This window comes from Epinephelus lanceolatus, chromosome 4, assembly GCF_041903045.1.
Source record: "Epinephelus lanceolatus isolate andai-2023 chromosome 4, ASM4190304v1, whole genome shotgun sequence".
In the NCBI taxonomy this organism is placed as follows: domain Eukaryota; kingdom Metazoa; phylum Chordata; class Actinopteri; order Perciformes; family Serranidae; genus Epinephelus; species Epinephelus lanceolatus.
Window position 1 is genome coordinate 38,822,655 of NC_135737.1, and position 20,869 is coordinate 38,843,523.

At 42.0% G+C, this 20,869-nt stretch overlaps 3 protein-coding genes across 5 annotated transcripts; 2 read left to right on the forward strand and 1 right to left on the reverse strand.

The window, feature by feature from the left end:
• Positions 1-576: 576 nt before the first annotated feature.
• Positions 577-4,831, forward strand: ccnp (cyclin P). 2 transcript variants are annotated; one of them, XM_033631606.2, is made up of 9 exons: positions 577-769; positions 1,425-1,550; positions 1,842-1,911; positions 2,260-2,429; positions 2,629-2,727; positions 3,216-3,371; positions 3,616-3,774; positions 3,866-4,044; positions 4,260-4,831. In XM_033631606.2, the coding sequence occupies exons 1-9, from the start codon at positions 716-718 to the stop codon at positions 4,426-4,428; spliced, it is 1,182 nt and encodes a 393-aa protein (XP_033487497.1). In that variant the 5' UTR covers positions 577-715; the 3' UTR covers positions 4,429-4,831. The 2 variants fall into 2 exon arrangements, with proteins under 2 accessions (XP_033487497.1, XP_033487496.1); XM_033631605.2 differs by having other exon boundaries at positions 578-769; positions 2,257-2,429.
• Positions 4,832-5,997: 1,166 nt separating this feature from the next.
• Positions 5,998-11,897, forward strand: LOC117259829 (CLOCK-interacting pacemaker). 2 transcript variants are annotated; one of them, XM_033631603.2, is made up of 4 exons: positions 5,998-6,281; positions 8,664-8,846; positions 9,156-9,355; positions 9,850-11,897. In XM_033631603.2, the coding sequence occupies exons 1-4, from the start codon at positions 6,191-6,193 to the stop codon at positions 10,840-10,842; spliced, it is 1,467 nt and encodes a 488-aa protein (XP_033487494.1). In that variant the 5' UTR covers positions 5,998-6,190; the 3' UTR covers positions 10,843-11,897. The 2 variants fall into 2 exon arrangements, with proteins under 2 accessions (XP_033487494.1, XP_033487495.1); XM_033631604.2 differs by lacking the exon at positions 5,998-6,281 and adding an exon at positions 6,428-6,652.
• Positions 11,898-12,374: 477 nt separating this feature from the next.
• Positions 12,375-20,765, reverse strand: LOC117259828 (sodium- and chloride-dependent GABA transporter 2-like). The gene is made up of 14 exons (XM_033631601.2): positions 20,548-20,765; positions 20,333-20,467; positions 19,479-19,619; positions 18,366-18,453; positions 18,122-18,254; positions 17,905-18,039; positions 17,724-17,827; positions 17,334-17,458; positions 14,818-14,930; positions 14,592-14,729; positions 14,311-14,413; positions 13,511-13,611; positions 13,166-13,336; positions 12,375-12,993 (listed from the first exon to the last, which is right to left on the reverse strand). Exons 1-14 carry the CDS (start codon positions 20,705-20,707, stop codon positions 12,901-12,903), a joined length of 1,740 nt encoding a protein of 579 aa, XP_033487492.2. The 5' UTR covers positions 20,708-20,765; the 3' UTR covers positions 12,375-12,900.
• Between the last annotated feature and the right edge of the window lie 104 nt (positions 20,766-20,869).

Sequence of the window (20,869 nt, forward strand, 5' to 3'; positions counted from 1 at the left end):
ATGTAATAAATATGTATATTTAATAAAATAATATAGAAATTGTGTGGAGGTAGGAGGAGTAAGTATTGTTTAATTCGCTTGCATAGTATAGAAAAAGCATTTACATCATCCAGTCTCCTTCAAATATGTAAAGGAAGGTGAACAACACAATCTGGCACCCCAAAAACTGTTTGTATATGTAGCATTAAACCGCACTACACAAGTTTCCAGTAATGTCATAGAACTGTGTCTTGTACTGTTCTGTTTTGGGACCCACTCAAATACCAGATGATGCATATGTGCACTGTCAGGAATTTAAAGTTGCAATGCAATCCTAATAAACTAAACTGATCTCAAGGGGTTTATCCTCATATCATAAATTTGTATAATTGCAAACAACTTGCACCACTTTGCAAAACACTACACAATACTGCTGTATTATGGAGCATTAGTGAGGTCACACTAACTCATAGTCTACAACAATACGCCTGAACTTTTGGTCACTTAAACGTCAAATATTTTAACACGTTTCTTTCTGGGTCGTGGACCGGAAGTCGGGATGCCAACCCGTCTCCCTTGACACCTGTGTCCCCACCCCAATCAGTGAGGCCCACCTGTATTTATTAGCGGCTGCCCAGGCAACACGGTCGCTGTCTCTGCTCCAAGCCTCCGCCGACACCTGTGGATAAGTAGCTGCAGCGGCCCATCACGGGAACTCTGTCTCCGGCTGTGAAACATGGCCAGGACTGGTTTCTGCGAATCCAAGCCCCTGCTGGACTTACACAAGAGGGTGAGCACCAGTCTGCACAGTGGGATCAACAGACCCAGTCTTTATCATGGAAATAAAAACATTAGATATGAAGTGCTGTGCCAGTTTTCAGGCGCTTGTGTAGTCCTGTGCAACTGGTTATTCATTTCCCTTAATGACACTGTTGATTTAGACTGTTTTCTAAATAATCAGTGGCTGATAGTAACATTTTTTGAGCAATTGATTTGGGGAAGTTTACCCTGATCTCATATTTACACCTGCCTGAAGGTAACTTGCACTTTTTTTTTTTTTGCAATTTAAGCTGTGTAAATAATCATACTTTTTTTTTTAGAAGTGTTTCTCTATGGTCATACTCTAAATAGGCTTTACAGGCCTGCTCCATGTTTGTGCTGTCAGGAGACTAATTGCATCCACCTGCCATGATCCCAGGTGTTGATTAGATGGGTGGAGTAAGACCTCAGTAGCTGATGACCTGAAATAAACCACTGTTTTAGCACATATTTGAATACATTACTGTCCTCTGATAGTAACTGATGTCTATACAAAGATTAAACCTGAGTCACTTTCAAAGATATTAGATATTTTTGCTTCAGCTTTGGAAAAATAAATGTATAAATAAATGGGTAGGCCAGAGTCACATTAGTACCCATGCAATGACTTTCTGTTGTTCCTGCAGGCGGATGAGAGGCGAGCCCCGTTAAGAACTTGGTCTAATGCCTGTGGGCCCATCGATCGCTGGCAGCCTGTAGAAGTAGACGAGTCCAGGATGGCTCCTGTCAAAATGGAGCCAGAGCGCAGATGGGTACGCCTTCCTTCCTGCTTGTCGTCTTCACACAACATACTACAGTGTCTCTCATCATTGCAGTTGTCATAACTTATCAGTTTATGAGTCCTCCATGATGACTGTGTGTCTAGAGGAAGGTCAGGATTTAAGCTATTTGTAGTCTTGCTGATCTATGAACATGAGCTGTTTCATTCTCTATGAACTGATTTGGTTTAGAGCCTCAGCTTGGAATATTTAGTCTTTTTTTCTGTCATAATCATAACAATGCCACATCCAAGTGAATGTGTGTAAGGAGATGTCTGTTTGCAGGAAAGGAGGTTATCGACGCAAACAAGTGAAGGCATCATCATGGGGTTCCATGAAGACACATGCTCAGCTGGTAAAGTGAAAAATACCAAAGGATTTAAAATTTCCTCTCACACAAGAGTCTCAAATAAACACCCTTAATATGAGGATAGCAGCACTTCCTATATTTGGATGACAGTCGCTGTGAAATGAAAAATCAAAATCAGCTTTATTAGGTTTATATTTGATAGATATATGCATGTTATATTAACTGTTCATCAGAGTGATGGCCTGTACAAGCAGTCCTCTTTCTGGATAAAATTTGGGATTCAGTGCTCAGATGGCAGCAGATGGTTATTTTATCATGTTGTAAAAGACGAGTGAAACATAATTTGCATGTTGTGTTATTCCTCCTTGTCCTCCTTTCCATCCCGTGTAGCAGATGGGTGTGTGGAGGAGCCTGTGCTTCTTTACCCTCCTGGGCTGCAGGGTCTTCACAGCCTACAGGCACTGGTGCCCAGCTTGCTGCGCCATGAAGTGGAGACGGCACTGGAGAAACTGGGCCTCATATGGGACCGGACGTACGCCTGGGACATGTTCTTGGATATGATGGTAAGACATCATGAACAGAAGTCACTCAAGGGTTGGTACTTCCTAAGGAAGGAACATAATCCCTTAAATATGCTATATACACACCATGCCACTAATTGTATGCAAGAGGGACAACCTAGATTGGCACAAACACTTGTCGCACTGTATCTCTTTAAATATTTTAGTGTGTGCCTCCTGTTCATCTGTTTTCACCCTGCAGAGAACTCAAACGCGACACTCCTTTCCAAACACTGACCTGCCCCGGCATTTCACTTCTGCCACTCAATCTGTCCTGGTCGACTGGCTTATTCAAGTACATGTGAGTCTCACACAACAAAGCTGTAGTAAAAGTGTGGCTGTATTTGTTCTGAGTGTCAAAGTAAAAAAGAAAATCATATAAACTTGAGTGAGGCTACATTAAAGGAGCAGGTTGATGTTTTTAGGAAATGCGCTTTTCCACTTTCTTGCAGAGAGTATGACAATATGAAATCACTCAGGTCTGTACAATGAATATTAAGATACAGCCAGCAGCTGGTTAGCTTAGCTAAGCATAAAGATTGGAAACGGTGTAAACTGCTAGCCTGGTATTGTCCAAAGGTAAAAAAACAGCACCTATAAATCTCAATAATTAATCAGTGCAAAAACCAACGTTTAAAAATGTAGTTTTACGGGGGGGTGTACCATATTTTTTTTTCGGCCAGGCACAGTGACTTCCTAACACCCCCCCACCCCACCCCTCTTTTTTTTTAAATTTCATTTTGTTTGCTATGGTTTTCAATCTTGTGTGCCTGGTTTATTTCCCACTAGGAAATTATGCATTTTCAGGAAGAGACCCTTTATCTCGCCGTACACCTCCTCAACCGCTCCCTGCGTCAGATCAAGGTGACCACCATCAACCTGCAGCTCCTCGGCATGGTTTGCCTCTTCCTCGCTGCAAAGAAGGAAGAGTGTCTCCTCCCTGAGGTAAGATGACTCAGCCCTCCCAGACAATAAAGCTACAGTATGTTAAAACTGATTGACTGCAAATGGTGTCTGTCTGCTGCTTAATATATCTAAATAATCCATGATTGGTTTGTTTCTGGCTGAGTAGAGAAAGTATTTCTTTAGATTTCATTTATACCTAGACTTAAATTAGTGTAGTAATGAGTAACAATGAAAATTCTCTGTTCTAAGAAAACACATATTTCCTTTGTGCTCTGTCCTCCAGGTGTCTGCACTCTGCTACATGATGGACCACGCCTATACAAAGCATCAGCTGCTGCGAATGGAGCGCAAAGTCCTCCTAGGGCTGAAGTTTGATTTGTCCTACTGTCCCCCTCTGCATTTCCTCCTCCTCCTTGCCTCCATTGCTCGCTGCAGCGCTAAGGTAGATCTGCATTGTGTGTTCTTTGTCCTGTGTGAGGGGTCGAGGTTGTTTTCCAGTATGACTAGATCTTATGTGTCATCCTTGCCACAAGGCGGTGTGGATGGCTCGTTATCTGCTGGAGCTGTCTCTCCTGGAGGGCCAGTGTGTGGTGTTCCTGCCTATGCAGCTGGCAGGAGCAGCTCTGTGCATGTCCCGCCAAGTTCTGCAGGAGCCCCCAACGGCAGAAGGGGAGGCTGCCTGGTGTCTGGCCTCCAGCATCCATGTTGGCAGGTTTGTTTATTGACTCATAAACTGCACTCCCCTCATGCCCTTTTAAAAGCCTGTACCTCTGGCATCATCAGCAGTGTAGTTACTGAGCTCTGGCTTCTCTGTGGAACATCACAGATACACTTTACCTTCTAGGGTTTGTTTGGTTTTTTTTGTAGTATATTACTCAGCATCCATCCCACCTGTCAATTTTTAATTAGTATGCTTTGGTTTTTCAGTGAGCCTGCCCTGCTGAGGATCATGCAGATTCTGGCCAGTGCAGCAGCGAAGGCCCACACCCAAGAGACCTGCGCTACTTTTATTAAATTCTCCTCCCCAGAGACCATGCAAGTCAGCAGACACCCAGGTCTAAAGAACGCCGCTGGTCTGCTGGGTGTATGCACTTGACATTCCTGACCGCCAGAAACTTGGTTATATACTGAAGCTTCAAGGTAGAGAAGCTAGACCAGTATCGCTTGAGGACTTGACTCCTGTGTGGTCCAAGCCTCTGACCAAGGCTATATGTTCTTTGCTGTGGATCCCGAAGAGTTGTCATGTGAATGGGTGAGGAAAAAGTGTGAAAGACTTGATGACATGCATTGTTTGAAGAAGGACTGCATGCTCTTTGCATGTATGTGATTTAGCCAACTTAGTGGCACGCCTGTTTTATGATCTTATCTTGCAGCCAGCTTAGAAAATGTTTGAATTGTATTAATGTGTCCTTGTCTTGTCATTTTGTGAAGAGGATTTGGGCTGTTTATGAAGTAATTTTGAACGTTTTAATGTTAAAAATAAAGTGTCTGCTGCAAAGTTTGGAGTTTCAGCTGTTTATTTGCACAAAATTGTGTAATTTCTGCATGATAACAGAGCCCCCCTTCTGACTGCAGGGCTGCGTTGTTGGCCAGTCTGCTCACATGTGCAATCCTCCAAGCATGCAGACAGATGACTGGCTCAAAGGAGTCACTGTAGAGAATGTTGGACAGCTGGTACGGCTTTTATTAAGAGTGTTTCTTTTTAATAACTGTAAAGAAACAAATGCACATTTTGTACAAGCTACGTATTGTAAAATTGATTATTCTGTACTGAATCAGCTCGTCCTACACCTATAAGATGAGCCCACTGCTGATGCAGGATACATGTGTGCAAGTCTGTGGTCACTGGTCAGCTGCTGTTTGGAATAAAACCCAGCAACATGACTCCAGACTGCATTCAAGTTACTGAATGCAGCTGAAACCATCTTTCTTATCACATTAATTTTATCTTGATCCTAAGTGACCACATTACTCCAGTTCTAAAATCCTTACACTGGATAGGCTACCTGTCACTCAGAGAGCTGATTTCAAAATCTTGCCGCTTCTGTATAAATTGCTCTGTGGCTCAGCACCCAAAGATATCTCTGACATGCTTGTGATATATGAGCCATCCAGGACCCTGAGGACATCTGGGGCTGGCCTACCGACCGTCCCATGAGTTGGAGCAAAACAAGGTGAAGCAGTGTTTTGTAATCACACAGTAAAAACCTGAAATAACCTCCCAGATGATGTCAGACAAGCCCCAACTGACCTTTTGAAGCTAAAACACATTGCTTTTATTACACTGCCTACTCCACCCTATAATTACTGCTGACTACTTGTTATCTTTGCACCTTTTGTCTGCCATTTTTCTATTTGATTTTTTTTTTAAATATTAAATCATTTAGTCATTAATTTAACCTTTTAGATCTTGTTTCTCTTTACTTTATTATTGTAAATCTGTATCCTTTCTGCTTTATATTTTATTGCTCTGTAAAGCTGCTTTGCCTTACCTAAGTGTGAGCTTTTAAAGTAAGAAGTCTTCTAGTGAGCCTCTTTGTTTACTGCACACTTGCACCATGTCTCCTTCATCTGAGTCGCTGCTGCATGTGTACTACTTCCTGATTGGCTGTCGCAGTTGTCTCATGGACCAATGGGTGTTAAGCTCGCGGAGAGATCGCTGTTTCTGGTAGGCAGTCTAACAGGCCTCTGAGTTCAATTGAGGTAACGTCAACGGGACAATAGCTTTCACCTCCATTTTTAATTGTGTCTTCGGTGGGACACCGGTTGTGTGTCTTCTATCTGCATACAGGATTGAATGACACGATATTTTGATATTTATTATGTTTTTGACCCCCTTTTTGTAACATGTCGTGGTTATGTCAAATGGCGTCGTCAAGCTAACCGACATTAGCCACCGGGATTTCAAAACAAAAGCAGGGGAAGTTACGACTTCGGTTAAACGCGCAGGTACGTACTGACTGATGGTTTTAAAACAAACTGATTCTGAATTAAACTGAATATTATCAGACTAGGTGGTATCATTCGCAAAATCGCCCTATTTTTGTATGTGTGCGTTTTATTTTGAAACCAACCGGATATGACAATTTTAATCTTGTCTAACCTGAGCTGAATCTGACGGACGTTGCCGAACAGCAACCCCATTTCCATGTAGTCTTATCACAGAGACAGGAAAATGATTAATGAATTAATATAAATCTAACAAAAATGATTTAAAGATGACGCTCCATGTCAACGTTGTCATTTTCCGGCGCTTTAAAAGTGAGCTTAAGAGGGGAAAACACCGTTACTGGAAATAATTGGCAGTTTTACATTTCAAGGTAAGTTTTCCACCACAGACAGGAGAGCGTGTAAATGTGCGCTTTAAAAAAGATACGATATTAATAACTTTTTCATCTTTTACACATATGTTGGCAGGTTAGCAACGCATAATGTGGTTTTAATTTCGACCAACCACTTTGATTATTATGTGATTTTTGTTGCACGTTCGTGTCCAGTGTGAGAGGAAGTGTATTAAACAGAGGACCGGACTTGAAGTTGAGTGTTACATAACAGTTGGAGGGGGAGGGGGTGCTGCTGGTTCATCTGAGGGCGAGAAGTGCTGCCTTCACGGAACCACTGCTGGAAATATCAGAAGCACGGGTTGATCGTACGCAAATGACCAAAACTAAATTTCCCAGGATAGTGAAAAATGTCTATGTTAAGGTAGACGTGGTGATTATCAAAGGAGAAAGAGCAGTGAAGTTGTACTGCTGATCATAAAACTCAAATGCACTTTTCTTCCACTGTAGAGCTTCCTAAAATGTGATTATCAAATAAACTCGTCAACCCAGTACAATGGAGAGTATGGGGCAGTATTTTATATCACTCAGGGCCAACTATGGTAAGCGGTCTGTCTGATAATATCCCCAGCAGATTCAGCCACCCATGTACTAACTGTTCTTCTGCATTTAGATTTGTACTTTGGCCATTGGATACAGGTCAGCCAACCCCTTGTGGAGGCAGAGCAACACAGACAAAAAGTATTTATGAATTGAGGTGTGGACATTTATGTCAGTTCCCAGGCATTTCTCAGAGGCCATTAGCAGAAAAAATATGAGGACACATGTGGAGTGTCATTTTAGTTTCTACGCCTTTCAAGATTGATGGTTTTCATGCAGTTAGTTGTGTGTGAGAGAAGGAATAGGAATTAATAAATGCAATGAGTTGCAGACATCTTGTTGAAATATGAATTCTCTCTGTGCTTACTGTTGATTACAGTTTGATTTACAGCACTTTCTTTGGGTAAATGTTATAATAGGGTCTTTATTTCTATGGACTCAAAACAACACATATCCCCCACATTCCTCTGGCTCCATGTAAACACACAGTGGGCGTGTACAAGTGCACACAAGCACATAAACAGAGTGAAGGGTTTTTATCTAATGGGCTTAGTTGTTTTTTTTTCCCTTCTGACTTCTCATGAGCGTTAGCAAAATATATGTTTACACACAGAGTTTTTGCACTGTGACTTTTCAAAAGTTTTTGCTCTGACTACATTGTGCAGTGCTGTACACTGCAATACAATATCTGCAGGAGCATCAAAGACAGACTATATGCTCAAATTTAGACTTTGATAATTGACATGATGTGAAACTGAATGTTGTGCAGAAATCATCTGCGAGGTATTATTAGTGGGCATGCACACAATGTCATGGTGCATTGGTTGCATCAGTTACACCTCCCAAAGGCAAATTTACAACTGTCAGCATGTTCCATTGTGGATTCACGTGGAAAAAAACGATTGGAAACACTATTAAAGTGGTGTAAAGTGGTTGTGCAATCGACCACACAAACAGATTGAGAAAGAACTCAGGAAAGTGTTTTTTACACACCGCTGCCCAGTATGAAAGGGAAGAGGAGGAACATGATGTGTCTTTAAAAAGCTAGTACGTAGCATTAACACACAGGGGGTTTTTTTGGGAGGGGTGAAACTGTGCTGCTGATGAAGTGATATAACTACGCACCATTGGTTTAAATCTGTGGTTATTATTGTCATCAAAGGGATTTCAATGATCATCAAGCCATTCACAGAATAGGGGCCCACACATTCAAAACAGTTTATTTGATGGCATATTTTTTTTGTGATAAAGAATTAACAAAAAGAGCATTTTCTATACACAAGTTTATTATAAGTTGGATCGTATTGTAGCATGCAATGGGTGATATGCAGGGTACAATCTGAGCTCGTCACCGGTCCAGCACAGTGCTAAAAGCTCTCATTGTTTTGTTTTTATGCTGTTAATTTTTGGCATTTAGAGACAGACTAAATATGATGTATTCTCTTGTTAGGGTCCAGTATGCCTAAAGAACAGCGCAGCTTGAATGAGCACAGTCCCTGTGCTACATCCAGCAAGAACGCTAAAAATAAGAACAACAGTACGACACTGTTGGCAATGCGTGATGCGAAAGACGCAGATGACTCCAGTGGAAGGGGCTCCCGCTGCAGCTCAGAAAAAGATTCTGGCTACTCTGGTGAGTAATTGTGAAAAAAAAAACAAGAACAAATCGGTTTGCCAAGTTTTATTCTCTACGGCTATTTCCCATCCACTCCCATTTATCTTTACAAGTCAGATCAGGTAGTGATAATTATTTAAGCTGAATGGAACAAACAGTGCAGTACATGATGGGCAGGACAGTTTTTTGGAAGTGAAATGAAATCACGAGGAGGTTGTTATGCTGACATATTTACATCCACATCAGATGACGTGTAGGAACTGAAGCAATTTATATTCTTAGTTTCTTAATTTTAAGGGACTTAATCAAATTACAACTTCTCTGCAGATGGCTCGGACTGGCAGCAGACAGATGTGGAGGACCAGCACAGCCAAAAAAGTCAGTCCAGAGGCAGTGAGGGTGCAGAAACTTCACAGCCTGCTCAAAACAAAGACCTTAGGCAAGGGAATCCTGGGAATCCTAACTTGATGTTAGCAGGCCATGAGCTCCAACCCATCTACATCATCAATAACATGGTGCTTAAGCAGGTAAGACAGGTGAAGGTGCAGCCAGTGAGGTTAGGACTAATGATTGTCTTAAACTCTAAGTGGAAATGGAAGAAGTGAGGGAGCATACCCCAGAGAATGTCCTTAACAGAAGCATAGATGAGGAACTGAGGCAAGTAGAGAGTTGCAGGATGAAATGGGTGCATAAAGAAACAATGTTATAAATGTAGTTGCGAAGTGAGGCTTCAAAATGTCAGGGATAGGTCAGGGATAGGTCAGGATGACTGACTATTACCGTAGGAATAACATGTACTTAAATACTCTCACTTCTTTCTATGGGAGCGTTGGCAGTTTTTTGTATTTTTCATGCTGAGTGATTTTGTTCTGAATTTCTGATGGGACAGGTAAAGAGTTTTCATTGTTTGCCTGCCAAAAACAGAGACGAACAAGAGTACATTTAATGTCTAACCAATCTCGCAATATGATTCCCTTAAAACAAACTAAATTTACGTCAATCTTCTTCCCTGTCCCATCAGCCGGACACGATCAAGAAAAGAGGTCAGCTGCCCCCGAGAAATGGAAGCGGGGAAACTGGCAGTACTGGTCCTACTCATATGATCCTTTTCCAGCAGCCTAGCTTGTCGCCGGCCACCGTCCAGCTTCACAAACCTTCATCGCGTAAGCCCAACAGCACAGGGAAGAAAGCGAATAGCACATACCTGCCCATTCTCAACTCCTACCCCCGTATTGCACCACACCCCAGCAAGAAGCCGCCTGATAAAGCTTTATCAAACGATGAATCACAGAATCTGAGCAAAAGGGTGTGCGTTGAACACAGGAACACTGACACACCTGTGACCAGCAGTCTACCCAAGCAGCACGTTTATAAGCAACCCACATCATCAGTGGTAACCTCTGGGTTGCCATGTTCCTCTTCAACCAAAGATGCTCAATCCGCTTCCAGTCCCATTACTGTCTCCTCGAGCCAGGACTCCCCATCTGAGTCCAGTCTGCACAGCACCTCCTCCATCCTCACAACCAGAGGACTTCACAGAAACAGCACCACCAGTACTCGCCATCGCCGTTTCCTCAACACAGTAGAAATCCTCAGACAGTCAGGCCTGTTGGACATAACGCTGCGCACGAAGGAGCTGCTGCGTCAGAGCAACGCCACTGAACGGGACATTGCCCAGCTTCGCCAGCACACAGAGCTGCTGTGCCAGGCTGCCACCAACCCCACCTGCAGTCTTAGTGGTATCACAGCCTGGGAGCAGGTACACCAAGCAATGGCTGAGTCTGGCAGGTACCCCAATCTTAAAATCCTACAACATTTTCAAATCTCATGTCATTCAGATATTTCCACAGGTGACGTCAGTGGGCCACTAGCTGTTGAGAGCTCAGAGGTGCCAGTATCTCGCCTTCTCACTACTATATCACACCCAAACTCAGAACAAGGCAGGGAGCCTGAGGTCAGAGATAAAGTCTCAGAGAAAGTCACCTTTATGTCTCCTGACAGTTCCACCGATTAACACAATCTGCAGTGCCTTTAAAGGGAAAGAGATTACTCAGGACAATGCTGGGATATTATGTGTGGTTTTAATGGTTTATCCCTGGTTATTTAAACCTAGTTTTATAAAGATTGTGATGAAATACCTCTGCAGGTCAGCTGAAATCAAACAATGACTTGAGGTTAGTACTTTTTGTGAATGTTGCAGTTTTGTTTTCAGTTGCCCTCCTTTACCAGAATTAAGTGTTTGACATCTGAAAGCTGATCAATTATGAATTTACAAAAGTGCAATTAAGTCCCAAGGCACCATCTTCTACCACTACAGATTTTATAGAACCACACAGATGAGTTGAGGGTCTCTGCCTGTGAGCCACTTAAAGGATTATGTGAAAATTAAATGTGTGTTCCTGGGAGGCAGATGAAACTGTCTCACACACAGGTGGCACTACAGTGTTTAATTCAGGGGAAAAAAATATTTAAATCCATCTCCTGGGAGATGAATGTTGAGAAAATGGTTTCTTGCAACCTGCTGTACCAGAGAGTGAGCCAGCAGTCCAAACATGGTAAGAAACAAAACTGGTGCCTTCAAAGCGACATAAAGTCAAAGGCTACCAGAAAAATGGTCCATAAAGGAAACACGCAGGATTCGAGGCACAACTAGGCACTGAGTGCTGCGGAGAAAATCTCTCTGTGACATCACAAACTGCACTACCCTAGACTGCTGCAAGGACATCTATCCAAATGCTCCCCAACAAAGCCTTAAAAACTTTTTTTTTTTTTTTGCATTATCAGAGCAAGGTTATCATATTGTGGTCATTACCAATATTACCAGTACAGCACTCATAATAACGGAAGCAATTCAACCACAGACTATGAATTCAGCACAGCATCTGCAGGGGAGTAATTAATACTGTTTCCTCTCATGGAGCAGCTTTGTTTTCCATCTTCACTTTGACAATACTCCTTTTTGTTGTTGTTGTTTTGTGGTCATTTGTTTTAATCAGAAATGGACAACTGTTTGTATTTGAGTTTAAGAGAGTCTGACAATCTTAAAGTATAAATGTATGTTGCGTGGTTAAATGCATGTGGTATGATTTTTCATTTATTTCTTTGTGCTTGTGCATATGACAGACATCACAGCCAGCAGTGCACACATTCTCAAATTTAAAGTGGTTTATACAACGAATCTTCATCATTTTAAGGTTTTTAAATAAAACAACATATGAAGAAGAGACATTTTCAGTGTATAATCCGTTCAGATTGATAATGGTAATGCGTTTCTGCGATGGCCTCACATGTCCCTGAAATAATCCAGCTGCTACCATGGAAACTGAGTCACCAAGGTCGTGATGCACATGTGTGAAGTACATGCATGTGATTGACTATTTCCTGAAAGCCACCAAAACAGTTTCCTTCCCAGTGCATCCATTGAGCTTCATGATGACAGAGAAAATTCTCTGCATTCGGTGTGCTTGGAAATTAATGAGTGACTTTGTCAGGGCAAGAAAATTATAGTAAGTGCACTGTTGTCACAAAGACTGTGGGAGAAATCGGTGTTATTGCTCTTGTTTTAATTATATATTTCTCTTCAGATGCATTTCCAAAATACATTTCTGGAATCTCTTAAAATTTCAACAGCATTTTGCACAGATAACTAACTAATTTGAATCAGCGTGCTTAAACTGCTCATTATTTTTAATCAAAAAAGAAATCTAATGGTGATTATGATGTGACTTAAAAGATTACAATTTATTTCTGAAAAAAAAAAAAATCACATTGAAAATGTGTATGTCAAAATACTTTGTTGTTTTACTCAGTGTGGGACATTTACATTTGGTTAATACTTCCACGACACTTGCAGTGATATCACATAAGTATCCATGATCATCTTAAACTAGCTAAGATAAATAAGACTGGTCTTGTTTGTCTTTGACCTTTGGACTATAGACTGCAGAGAAGCAAAGTGACGTCATAATTGGTAACCAGCGCTCTCAGTGCCAGATCGTAGTTGTCGGACACATGAATACAGTTGAAAAAGTTCAGGATCAGGTTAAGTTTCATATCAACTGGTATTGAACAGTTACACATCGTCCTTTATGATGTGCTTCAACTCAGTTTCTGTCTTCTCTGTCAGTGAGTAGTCAGGGTCAGGTCGGCACAGATGATGGAAACGCTGGAAATAGAGAGAAATATTTAACAAAACTTAACACTGTCCAGTTGAATTATTGCATAATTATTAATGTTAAAATGGCCAAATGGGATGATGTAAAATTTGATTAAAAGGCCTATATTACACCATGCCATTTTTAAATTAAATATCACAGTCAGTTACACAGTTGTCCCACCTGACTGAGGTTCCCAGTCCCAGTTCCCAGTTTATACAGCGCACATCCCGGCACAAGCAGGATGGAGGAGAGGGCCAGTACCCAGCCCAACGCGTATGCCCAGGTTGGGTACACGTACCAGCGATTAAAGGTCAGAGGCTGGTACTCAACTAAAGAACATATAAAAGAGCCCTAAGAGAAACAAAACAGATTCAGAAGTTGTTTTTAAAGTATAGAAATGTATTCTAGCATAAAAATCCATGGGGTTAAAATAAATAGCAAAGACATACTCAGGTGTAGAGGAACAAGGACCATGGCTGTGGGGTTATTTGTCATGAAGATATGTAACATTGAAAGCCAACTCACCAGTGAGACCAGCGGTGTGAGGTAAAGCCAGCAGATTTTAAAGAATGGGTTGGCATGCACACCTGTCATGTCCTCAATGATGCCATACAGCCGCTCCGCCCCTTCATAGGAGATGAGGTTGGAAGATCAGTTGGAGTGTTAACATAGTTAACTTGCTGTTCACACACAGTAGAAACAACAATGATGCTACACACTCTACTGTCAGTAGTAATGTAGTTTTTATATAGTAGGGAAGGGGTTATATTAAGGATGGCTCCAGTGCATTGTCAAGCAGACTTTTAGGCACACCCAAAAAATCCAGGACACAGACATGGCGGTCTAACTTCACAATTAAATATGACAGAGTTTACAGTCTTTTAATGTTTTCAACAAGTATTTTCGACATGTATTCTGTGTTAAGGAAGATGTCACTGATTTTGCTTTAGCTAGACTTCAATGCATCCATTTCAGCAAGACTGTTCTTCTTGCTGAAGCCCAAATGATGATAGTTTTCTCACATTTGAAATGACACTACTGCATCATATTGAACCGAACAGTGAAATTTGTGAACTGTTACACCCCTGATGATCAGTACAATGACCAGATCCAAGTAGATGCTTTTGAATGATTTAATATACTCACTTTTATACATGTAGGTTAGTTTGCTAGTTGTTGAGAATACCACCCAGCTAGTGAAAACATTTCAGTATCCTCAGTTGTGATTCATTTTTTTAAACATTTAACTTAGTGAATTCCCTAAATTCATGGAGTTTCACTATGAATTTGTGGCTGGAGTGCCCCTTTAATAACAGCATACCTACCAAATATCCATCCCACTGCCAGGGTTTCAAACAAACAGGGAAAGAGGACGCAGGCTCCGTTGCAAGCGTAGTACTCAAACAGCTGAAACAAGTACATCCCTCCCTGAAGAAAACAGCAAAGGCATCTATTAGACATGTGCTTATTTAAAGTCATAAGCTGAAAGCATCTTGTTAAAATGATAAGACAAAGTCATGACACATAGATTGTTATATTTTGGAGCCAATACACCGCCATAATGGATTAATGAATAATAAATGTACATATAACACAACATACTGACCTCAGTGATCATCACAAGCTGAGAGAAGAAGCACATGAGGCAGAAGAGGACGAGGAAACGTTCCCGTCGGCCTGCCCTGCGCATCACTGTGGGAAACATATCTATGATGGATGTCATCACAACCTCCATGCCAACAAACTGCACAGAGGAAGGACAAGACACAATATGTACATTTCCAAAAGTGAACATGTTCTTCCACAAAGAGTTCTTCCAGAGTGCATCTTACTTGTGTGTCCAGACCCAGGAGAATGATCATGACAAAGAAACAGATGGACCACAGCTGGGGAAGGGGCATCATGGCTACAGCCTGAGGGTATGCAATGAACGCCAAGCCTGGACCTGGAACACAACAATGCTAGATTCATCACTGTCTACCAACTGCCTTTGTTGTTTAATCTATTTAGCATCTATGACTTTGTAAAGTAACAGTAACATGCATCCACATGGTGATGCAATTGGAAATATCATCAATCAAGTAACATAAACAACAACCTCCTCAGTCTGTCAAGATCGAGGGGACTTGTGAAGTTACTGGAAATCACAAATGGGTTTAAAATACCACAGGAGGATGAGGCATTTAAAATCTCCTTGCATGCATCTCTTCAGAAAATTACATTTGCAGAAAACTACATGTACACTATGGAATTTAGAAGTATGAATCTGAGCACTGAATGACTAAGAAACAGACTGAGTCAGAGTCAGATGATGATTGAGGGACTCTAGCTTGTACTGATGTGAAATAAATATTTGGGTAGGAAAGAAAAGACATGAAGAGAGTGAAGCAACAAGGGAGGTACCATGAGGACATGAGTGAAAGTGAATGTGTGCATGACGTTTATCTACTGTGTGAGTCCATGCACACACTGCAGTGGGGGCTGAGTAACTATGAATGCTCTCTAGTTGTCTAGTTGTCCTCAAGATGGCAGCAAAGCTTTTTAACTCCTGTCTGGTTAGACAACTGGCTGCGTCTTGAACGGCATTGTTCACATACTTGCCTGTGTACTATGCATGTTGCAAGAAGAAGCTGAAATAACTCAGATCATACAGCACTTTGTGATTTGCATGAAGTAAACAACAAACAGTGGCGACACTCAAACAGGAGGTTAGTATATTGTTAGGTCTGAGATCACCACAGATCAAAGCAACATTGTTCATAGTGTGTATCAAGCAGGCTGTGACAATGAGGAGTTTATTTCTCCTGTTCTGCCAACACTGCCCCTACCATTCATGTGCGTATTCCATCTTGCGGACACACCATGTTATTTTCTGAGAATGTGCAAAACCAATGCTCCAAGGCAGCCATGCACATAAATGTATAGTTAAATCCAAACAGTCAGACTTGCTCCACACAGCTACATATTCCATGAGTACGGGGACTGACCTACTGGGACAGTTGACGTGGATATCTCTTTAAGACACATCACTATGTGGACCATGCACAGGCTTAAAAGTCCCAGGTGTGCGTGATTACACTGATGAACACTGATTGGAATTGTTCTCCAAGCCTTGCTCTGGAGATTGTCTCTTCACTCAGAGAGACGGGGTTACAGCCTAACATTCTCTATCATATTGAGACAATCTTTCTACACAGAGACATATTCCATATTTATGGGGACTCCATTGCAGGGAGACCAAGGAGACTGAGCAGATGCAGCGCCTCAAATGAGACATTCCCACCACAAGAGTGCCCTAAACATTGCAGGTCTAAACAACCCCCCCCCCCCTACCTCTGGCTAGGCCAACTGAAAAAGACACCTTCCTGTTCTGGGTAAGATGGGCCCACCAGCGCAGGGGCACAGTGATTATGTTGTCTATTGCATAGTGGTGTCCAGCACCTGTTCCCCAACACCACATTCAAGTGTTAAAACCTGGCAAAAGTACATGGACATGAACATGTAGCAGATGCACAAAGCTTCGAGTGCCCAGTCCCCCACCACAGGAAGCTGCTATGCCCCGGGTGGATTGCCGGAGGGTGGAGCTGCATGTGCAAAAGGGCAAATGGCACCACTTGTACTGATTGAAAATGAGAGAGGCTGACTTAGAGGGATTCTTGCCTCTCTGTGCAAATGTTACCAACCCAGCCCTGGCATCCCTAGTATTTGGGTAGGCACATCCTGATTTTCCAGCTGCGTTTATACAAATCTCAGTGGGCAAATGTGTGCTTGTGACTGAAAGAGCATTACCCATAGAGTCCAGTAGAGGGAGGAGCCTATGTGAGCTTGAACATCATTTATGCTGAAGGCTGGGGTAGGCATCATGGGGCAAACATCCCATGATGAACTTTCAGCATATTGTAATTCAAATGGTCTGAGAGGAATGTAAACGTTTGCGCCTCCTTTTGACTGGTGTTCCAAGCTTTAGAATATCTAACCAGTGCAGAACTCTTTGGCCAGTCAAAGGTCATTTCATAGAGAGGGTCTTCATTGGCTGGTCTACAGATGCAAATGTGCCTGCATGTCCATTCTGTGAAACTTTCTACAGTGAAATAAATCATTTTATGGGAAACACTGGGTTACTGTATGGAGAGTGTGCATATATCTGTAGTTGTCAGGTGGGAGGGGCTTAGGACAGAGAGAGAAGAGAGGAGGGCTGCAGAAGGAGGGTGTATTTTTAAAGCAGATTTATGCCATCCTTAGCTTTAAGGGATCATTGCTGAAATGATAGTTAAAAAACAACTCTTGGGCAGTAACAAGGTGCCAGAATGGTTTTACTATTTCTGAGTATCTCTGGTGATTTCGTTACCTGACTCGGCCACGTCTGCAATGGGAACACCCTGCTGGCGAGCCATGAATCCCAGCACAGAGAAGACCGCAAACCCAGCTACCACGCTGGTACCACTGTTCAGTAAACACAGCCATAGACAGTCTCTGCAAAACACAAAAACAGCACACTCAATCATGCGTTTGGTCATGTGTGTGCAAACATGAGTGAGTATGTGTGAGTGTTTGTATCTGTCTGCAGCTAATCTCACAAACCACTGAATTAATTACCCTAATATTTGTTCACACAACTGTTCACAACTCTACTGAGTGCACTTTTCTAGTTTACTATGTTACTGAGTAGCTCTTGTTCACCTCTCAGAAACGTTCATGCGAGAGCATCAAGCTCAGCTGCACATTGATAAATACTTACTTATAGCAGTTGTTGTTGTAGGTGTTGTAGCTGCCCAGCACAACTAAGGTGCCCACACCTAAACTGTATGAGAAGAAGACCTGAGAACCAGCCTCCATCCAAACCTGTTCCAACACAGCAACAGTGAGTAAGTTTGTCATCCTGAACATTAAACTGTTGTAGTATATGAAAAAGTTCCAACCTGAGGGTCTGCGAGTCGTGAGGGTTCAGGCAGAAGATAAAACACTACTCCTTGTAGAGCTCCAGGAAGAGTGAGGCCACGAATCAAAAGAACTACCAACATCACATAGGGAAAGGTAGCAGTGAAATACACCACCTGGGAAAGAGGAGAACAGTTTAATACATTTAGAAATATACAGTATACACTTTTACTACAATATGAGGACTTATATAAATACCTTTCCTGTAGACCGGACCCCTTTCCAGATACAAAAGTAGCAGACGATCCACATTGCGATTAGGCACAACAGCACCTCCCACCTGATGCTGCCTATCTCCTCAATCCCCCCTGAGATAGCCAGCACTCGTCGTCTAGGAGGTAAAAAGATGGACAAAGAAATGTGTTATTGAGACTTGTAAGGGATCATTTTGGGGCATTTTAAAGAACCCAGAGGTTCAAATTGTTAATCTGCGTGAACATACTCCCAGAACTCTGTGGCAGCAGAGGTGGTGTTTGTCTGGTTGGTCCATACAGAGGTGTTATTTTGTGCTGAAAAGTCTATGCAGTCATCTGAAAGGACAGTGAGAAAAAAAATTCCAACAATAATCACGAAACAGATGTATTATGACTTTTGTGGCTCAAGGGGAGGTTTAAGACAAGAGGTTTAAGGCTTAAGACTTTTTAACAAACAGCCTGAATTACAATCTACTGGTGTGGAGTTTAAAAGATGCGGGCAGACAATTATAATATGGAGAAAGTTAGGATCCAGTGTTTCTGAAACTTGAACCATGTTACGGGGTTTAAGTCTCGTCCTTTGTAGCTTTCATTTTGACCAGTAATTTTTTTTTTATCTCTTACAAGTACCCCGACTTTATTAAAGAACAAAATTAAATCACTTCATGTAACACAGATGTCACTTGATTAAGTGCTAATATCTCCTATTTTAGCATTTGTATATTATGCAAATGCCAGAAATTTACATGCATTAATCACCTTGTATTGCCAACTTGAAAACAGTTTTACCATAACGTAAAGAAAGAGTTCTTCTACAGCTTTCTCGGTTTCCTATAACAGCCTTGTGACTAAGCTCTTTGTAAAGGACGGAACGGTTTTGCCTGGAAAACCCAAAGGATGTGACATTTGTGCATATTCCCGAGTGCCTTGTCTGCTCCCCTATAGTGTGCAACAGTAGCTAACGTTAACTCAGCAATTGAGTCCACCAATGTCAGCAATCAGCTAGCCCCCACCACAACAGAGTCCAGTATAAATATTAGCACTGAAAAAACGATTTATTTAGGGAAACCTGCCTGGCCAAATGGGAATGTGACTGACCTTGGAGAAAAACTAGGGTCAGCAGCGGAATGGGATTTGGGGATTCATTAAAGGACCTTCGTTTGGTTTTAAGGATCAAAACAGACTCCCAGCTGGCTTTCTTTCTTACCTCATCTATGCTAGCTTGTGCCTACAGAGTATGAGTGCGAGCAACAGGATGCTGATTTTAGATCATTTAAGAGCCACCAGTGTCACTAATAACAAGGAGTTTCTAAAAAAAATCCACATAGTACCTTTAATGCATGAGACAGTATGTATTTTACCTGTGTTCCAGTAGTTGTTGCAGCTGGCCCAGGGCAGCTCTGAGCTGAAGGAGAACACCAGGTAGAGCAAAGCCCAGGACAGAATGATGATGTAGGTCATACAGCTGTAGAGGATGATCAGCAGCCCACTATAGCCAATACCTGCAGAGCCACATTTGGTGCATTCTGTTATAGACAATCATTATGAAAACCTGACCTCCTCCATTTATTCATTACCCAAACTGCTTAACAGTTATGGTCATGGTAACCTGAGTTGCTGAATGTTTATTTGAAAGGGAAACCAGATCGATTTTAAAGTATGTTAACAGGTCTTGAGGAGGACTTCTGCATATGTGAAAAAAAGTATGCACAGAGAGCAAAATCTTAGGGATTGGCTCAGGTGATGTCACTTGAGTCAGCGTGTGTTGGGGCTGAACTGAAGACTGCAAGTTTGAGAATGAAAAAACAAAAATCTGAGGGTGTGGAGGTAGAATGAAGTGATCTCTGCAGCCAGCTCATAATCTCAGTTTGAGGCTACGTCAGCCACGACTAGCATTACATATATATCTATTTACAAATGATGAACAGCCTCAGATGTCCAAAGAAATCTAAATGCAATTTTAAGAACTCACTGTAATTATAAATGTATTTTAGCTATATTTCTACCCCTGTGTAGAAATGCAAGCATCAACACGCCCAACCAAAGTGGTGTATTTTGCACAATATTTAATGTCTTTAAATATGACCACAATAAGCCTTCACATGTGCATCAATATTAGGTGTGCACAGTCATCCAGAGGGCCATATGTTTGACACCCCTAATTTAGAGTGTTTTCGGTGAATCTTCAATCTCAAAAAAGTTCTGAACAGCATACCTTCTGCCAGTGGGCATAGCTTCCTCCAGCAGGTGACGCCACCCTCCTGGGTGTACTGGCCTATAGTGGTCTCCAGCAGGAACAGTGGTACACCACAGGTCACCACAAATACCAGATATGGCACCAGGAATGCGCCTGAATTTTCAAAGTATACAACAATGCATGCATCTACCACAGATTAAGGACAACAAGTAGAGAGCATCATATTTGCTTACCCCCTCCATTTTTGTAACAGAGGTAAGGAAACCTCCACACGTTGCCCAGTCCGACAACATTTCCCGCCACAGCCAGGAGAAACTCCACCTTACTGGCCCAATGTCCTCTCTCCTCCACCTTCGCTTGCTTGTGTTTTGTTGCACATTTTTTATATGACATTCCCAAAAGCTCAGTCTGATTGCAATGGTCCTCTTAACCAACATGCTCTGTGTCCAAGTCTTCTCTGTCTTTATATTTACTACTAATGTGTCATGTAATCAGCAACTGCCTAACAGTTAATCAGTTCTTAGGTCTTTGTAGGAACACACACCTAGGTATACG

Bases quoted from the DNA above. Each gene is read 5' to 3' on its own strand.
- LOC117259829 (XM_033631603.2), top strand. From the start codon at position 6,191: ATGTCAAATGGCGTCGTCAAGCTAACCGACATTAGCCACCGGGATTTC. The intron at 6,282-8,663 runs GTACGTACTGAC...TTCTCTTGTTAG, and splicing joins GACTTCGGTTAAACGCGCAG to GGTCCAGTATGCCTAAAGAA. The intron at 9,356-9,849 runs GTAAGACAGGTG...CTGTCCCATCAG, and splicing joins ATAACATGGTGCTTAAGCAG to CCGGACACGATCAAGAAAAG.
- ccnp (XM_033631605.2), top strand. From the start codon at position 716: ATGGCCAGGACTGGTTTCTGCGAATCCAAGCCCCTGCTGGACTTACAC. The intron at 770-1,424 runs GTGAGCACCAGT...TTGTTCCTGCAG, and splicing joins TGCTGGACTTACACAAGAGG to GCGGATGAGAGGCGAGCCCC. The intron at 3,775-3,865 runs GTAGATCTGCAT...CCTTGCCACAAG, and splicing joins TTGCTCGCTGCAGCGCTAAG to GCGGTGTGGATGGCTCGTTA.
- LOC117259828 (XM_033631601.2), bottom strand. From the start codon at position 20,707: ATGTCATATAAAAAATGTGCAACAAAACACAAGCAAGCGAAGGTGGAG. The intron at 18,255-18,365 runs GTATGTTCACGC...TTTACCTCCTAG, and splicing joins GCTGCCACAGAGTTCTGGGA to ACGACGAGTGCTGGCTATCT. The intron at 18,040-18,121 runs GTATTTATATAA...CCTCTTTCCCAG, and splicing joins GGGTCCGGTCTACAGGAAAG to GTGGTGTATTTCACTGCTAC.